The sequence below is a fragment of the Nicotiana attenuata genome, unplaced genomic scaffold (assembly GCF_001879085.1).
Source record: "Nicotiana attenuata strain UT unplaced genomic scaffold, NIATTr2, whole genome shotgun sequence".
Lineage (NCBI taxonomy): Eukaryota > Viridiplantae > Streptophyta > Magnoliopsida > Solanales > Solanaceae > Nicotiana > Nicotiana attenuata.
In genome coordinates this window covers 481,375-486,067 of record NW_017670341.1, presented here as the reverse complement: position 1 = coordinate 486,067, position 4,693 = coordinate 481,375, and the positions used below count along the sequence as shown (strand labels likewise).

General features: G+C 36.1%; 1 protein-coding gene across 3 annotated transcripts; it reads left to right on the top strand.

Annotated features, from left to right (window-relative positions):
• Positions 1-223: 223 nt before the first annotated feature.
• Positions 224-3,832, top strand: LOC109238125 (F-box/kelch-repeat protein At3g23880-like). Of its 3 annotated transcripts, none has more exons than XR_002069702.1 (3): positions 224-1,480; positions 2,158-2,279; positions 3,295-3,832. XR_002069702.1 is itself a non-coding variant. In XM_019404555.1 (3 exons), exons 1-2 carry the CDS (start codon positions 326-328, stop codon positions 1,454-1,456), a joined length of 996 nt encoding a protein of 331 aa, XP_019260100.1. In that variant the 5' UTR covers positions 224-325; the 3' UTR covers positions 1,457-1,480; positions 3,295-3,832. The 3 variants fall into 3 exon arrangements, 2 of the variants coding, with proteins under 2 accessions (XP_019260100.1, XP_019260099.1); XM_019404555.1 differs by lacking the exon at positions 2,158-2,279 and having other exon boundaries at positions 224-547; positions 683-1,480; XM_019404554.1 differs by lacking the exon at positions 2,158-2,279.
• The last annotated feature ends 861 nt before the right edge of the window (positions 3,833-4,693 follow it).

The following is a 4,693-nucleotide window of genomic DNA, read 5'->3' as shown; positions in this document are numbered from 1 at the left end:
GATAGATAGATTCATAGTTGAATTATAATTTATAAATATTTTTAAATAAATTATTTGTTATAATTTTGTAATGCTAAAGTAATTTTTATAATTATTTTTTATTTTATAGTATCTTAAAATTCTTGAAATTAATAAAATTTAAAGATGCACGGGCTTATGCCCATATCTCCACACTTACGCCTCGGATCGTCAAAACTAAAACTCCTCACTCACGCCCCACCTTTTAAAACATAGATTCTAACTATATAAGCCATTTTACACTGAATTCTCTCATGCTACGAGACCCATTTCCATTTTCAGTCAAACTTACCTCTCTGCAGCTACAATGGGTACTTCTGTAATCCCTGTTCTTCCCGTAGAACTCATCACGGAGATCCTCTTAAAGCTGCGTCCAAAGCCCTTGTTTAGATTCAAGTGCGTTTCAAAGTCATGGCTTCAACTAATCTCTAGCCCTTATTTTGTGAAAACCCATATGAAATTAGCAGCTAATGACAAAGCATTCAGCAGCCATAGGGTTATATTTGAACACTTCAAAAGCAAATTCAAGGTATGTTGTCTCCCTTCCTTGTTTCAAAAAGGAACTAGGGCTCAGGTATTTGACATTGATTCTCCCGTGAAAAAAACCCCTCGCTGGATTGTGGGTTCGGCCAATGGACTGATTTGTTTTTTGATTGACTTTAAGGAGGCATTTATATGGAACCCAACAATTAGGAAGTCCAAGAAATTGCGCAAGTTAGATGTTCAAATGACGCCTCGTACCTCTTATTACAGACATGGTTTTGGATATGATGAGTTACATGACGATTATAAAGTAGTAATTATTTGCGGTACTTCTGATGATGGTGGTTCATTTGGTACTGTGGTCAACATTTACAGTTTGAGGACTGATTCTTGGACAAGAGTCTATAACTTTCCGGGCTACTATATGAGAGATTATTTAGGTAAATGTGTCAATGGGAAGATTTATTGGGCTTCAACTGCTGATGTTGATGCGCTCAATGTTTGCAACCTCATAACTCTTGATTTAACAGATGAGACATGGGGAAAGTTGGAGCTTCCTAATTATGGAGAAGCCAATTCTCGTTTGATGCTGGGAGGGGTGGGAAGTGATCTTGCATTGGTTTGTATTTGTCCTGAAGGAACTACTTCTGATGTGTGGATGATGAAGGATTGTGGAGTTAATGCATCTTGGACAAAGATGTTCACCATCAAATATCCTCAATATATTGGGGAATATATGTTCACTTCATCCATTTTTTCTTTCTCTACACATTTTTGCCAGCCGAATAATGGGGAAATCTTATTATTGCTTCCCCCAACAATCATGATATACAACCCAAAGGATGGTTCCACCAGAAAACTGGAAGTCACTGGACTTAGGGGATGTCAACATGCAGAAATCTGTGTAGAAACCCTTGTTGATCCTAATGAGTTGTCCCACAACGGAGGGATTTGAGGTCCATTTATCAGATCCCCTATTGTAAGAGTTCTGCTTTATCCTAGCTGTTATGCCCTTTGCACTTTTTTTTAATCAAGTATAGAACAAGAGTTCGAATTGGTATGAATCCATACATCATATTTCATTGTATAGCTTGCAGTTCTTGTAAACATTTCTCCTTTTTATTTTGTCGCTATTTCATGAAACAAAAAGGTTATTAGGTGGCGGTATATTGTTCCAATGTAAGATAGAGGATACAGATAAAATTTGTTGTCTTGAACAACATTTCAAAAGGCATGTTTTCCTCTAGGCAGAGTGGGCACAAGATGATTGAGGCCTTTGCAGCTAGCCTGTGCCAAGGGCTATCATTTAGGTTTTTGGGCACCTTTGCCATCTCATTTAGGGAACCTTGATAGAGGAAAAAGAGGAAAAGCGATAATCATTGAATTATTAGTGCTAAGTTCTGAAATAATAGCTGTTTTTTTGTTTTTCCTTGCATCTTTTTTGTTGGTTAATTCCACCTTGTGGTGATTGAGGTTCGGATTTGATACCTACCCTCTATATTAATATCAAAAAGTTAAAAACATGAAGGACGGAGATGTGATGCCTTTCCTCATATCCTATGTTAGAATTGAACAAACTTAATTCTTTACTATTGGGAAATGCACAAAACGAAGCGGAGTCTTGGCGTAACTGGTAAAATTGATGTCATGTGACAGGAGTTTGCGAGTTTGAGCCGTGGAAATAGCCTCTTGCAGAAATGTAGGGTAAGGCTGCGTACAATAGACCTTTGTGGTCCACCGTGAGATGACCCCTGATGTGTCGTGATAAGGCTGCTGAGGTGTGGTATTCCTCCCTCTCCTCTAGGTTATGGTTGTATTTTGATAAGGAAGCGGCATGTCCATTAGCTTCTTTAAATAGTGAAAATGAAATTTCCTGAAAACTGCGCAGCAAGTTCTTTATGTGCATTATGCTCTTTTCACATTTCGTGGAGCTTTATTTGGTTCCTTTATCAATTGGATGAATATTCTAAAGTCTGATTCCACCATTTTCCTGTCAAATCCATTTCTATACATCCCATGTTGCATTGCAAAAGCTTCAGCAAAATTATTGTTGTGTTGCCAAGATCATGACAGAGAGTGAGACTATTATATTAGAGGGAGTCCAGGAGAGAAATAGGCTTGGACAGGATCCTTGTTTGCAAGGTTCTATCAATATAAATTAGATAATCAATAATAAAGTCATATTTATTATTGTGAACAAGCAGATCAGTTTTTATACTTCTTTCTGAATAGACCTGCAATGCCTGCAAATATTTGTAGTTCAATTTTCCTCAAAATATTAGTCAGTAAATACATATTGAATGTTAGTATGGCTTGAAAGTATATCAGGGTTATGTTTAAGTATCCACAACTTAGAGCTTGAGATATAGAACATCCATACATGGCGTGAATCTGTTGGTGTAGGTGGTTACTACTGAAATCATATTTGAAATTGATATGCTAAATGGTTGGAAGAGATATTTTTCTATTGGAGGAAATATATCATTGTTGAAGTCTACCTCTTTTATATATACATACATATGACACACACATATACATATATATAGGATTAGGTGGTGAAGTGCGAGTCATGCTTGCACACACCTTGACTATTTCGCGGTACCTGCTACCTCTTGCTAACACAAGCACTGGTTACGAGAAGAAATTGGCTAGTTTTTTTCCTCTATTAAGACTTGAATCCTGATCTCCATGGTTTTCGTCAACACTCATTAAATTTCCTCACTCTTTTGTTTGCTTATTGGTGAGCAGTGTTTTACCGGGTTTATTGATTACATTGTTGGTATTGGGTTATAGGATGTGGTGTCATGGGTCTATCTTGAAGGATACATTCTCATTTCTCACAAGCATGTGGCTTGGCAACGCTATACCTTTGGTGTAAAAAGAGAAATCCAGAGCCTTTGACAGATTCTTGGAAGGAACCAAAGTTGGATACAGCCAAAAAAATCTGATGTTGAATTAGATCGAGAAGAAGAAACTAAATCTTGAACATCTTTTTCATATCATCTTTTATTATTTTAAATTAATTATTTATGGTACAATATTCAGAAAAGTTGAAAAGCACACAATGCTACTTGTGTTGCAGGCGTTGGAGAGTGTATACTATGGTAATAGATACTGCTAGACATTTGTTGAAACTTTGAAAACATCGACCTCTTCACCACTTTGCTTCGGGATCTCCACCATGGCTATATGATGGAGTATTACAAAGAGAATCCATCAGCCGTTTCCCTTTCTCTATAAGTTTTGTATTTTTGTTTCTTTTCCTTTTCTATTACTCACCTTCTCACCCATGACTATCTAATATCAAGAAATCCTTTCCCCTTCTATTTCATATTTTCTTCACTTTCTCTGTAAGTTTCTATTTCTGTTAACTTTTTTCAATTTCTTTGTGTTTGAATTTTTGGGGTTTGAATTTTGGTCGTCCTGGTCTTGCTTTTCTAAAGCTCAGAATTTTTTCAATATTTCCTTACTTGCAAATGGAATTTTGATTTTAGTATCATACTTCAACTAGAATTACCTATTGTATTTATAGATTAATACATTTTTGTTTAGCCTCCCTGCGCCCACTGTCGCGCTTTCCCCGTCGCGCTTTCTCCATTCACTGTATGACTGTTCCAACTCCTAAAATTATGCCATCTATATTGGTATCTTAAACCTGTGTTTCAACTATATTGTACTTTGTTTTGTGATGTTTGAATATTTCTTCTCATAGATTTCTTTTTGTGGTTGTTAAGTGTGACATTCTACTATCTAATAAAGGGGAGTTAGCACACAGCTGGACGACATGTCTGCTTGGGGTTGGAAGGATAATTTGGTCATTTCAGATAAAATGGAAGGCTAAAAAGAAATATTACTGTAGCTGCTATATAAATTTTTGAGTATCTTGACTAAATTGACCTTTTTGTTTGTCATAGTCTGTCACTGCACACTTCTCACATCAGCTTTACTTTGTACTCCCCCATGTGGACCCCACGTACCATCCCACCTAAATCGTTTACATTTTTCAACCATTCATATTACTACAATTGTCAATAGTTACTAACTGCATACACCTATATTAATCTTTTAGCTTCTGGTTCTGTAATTAGTATATAGTGAATTACGTAAATTATGTGACTAAATTTTTGGAAAAGTTTATAAATTATTTTTAAAAAATATCATCAAGTTTTTGTCTAAATAACCACAAGTGGCG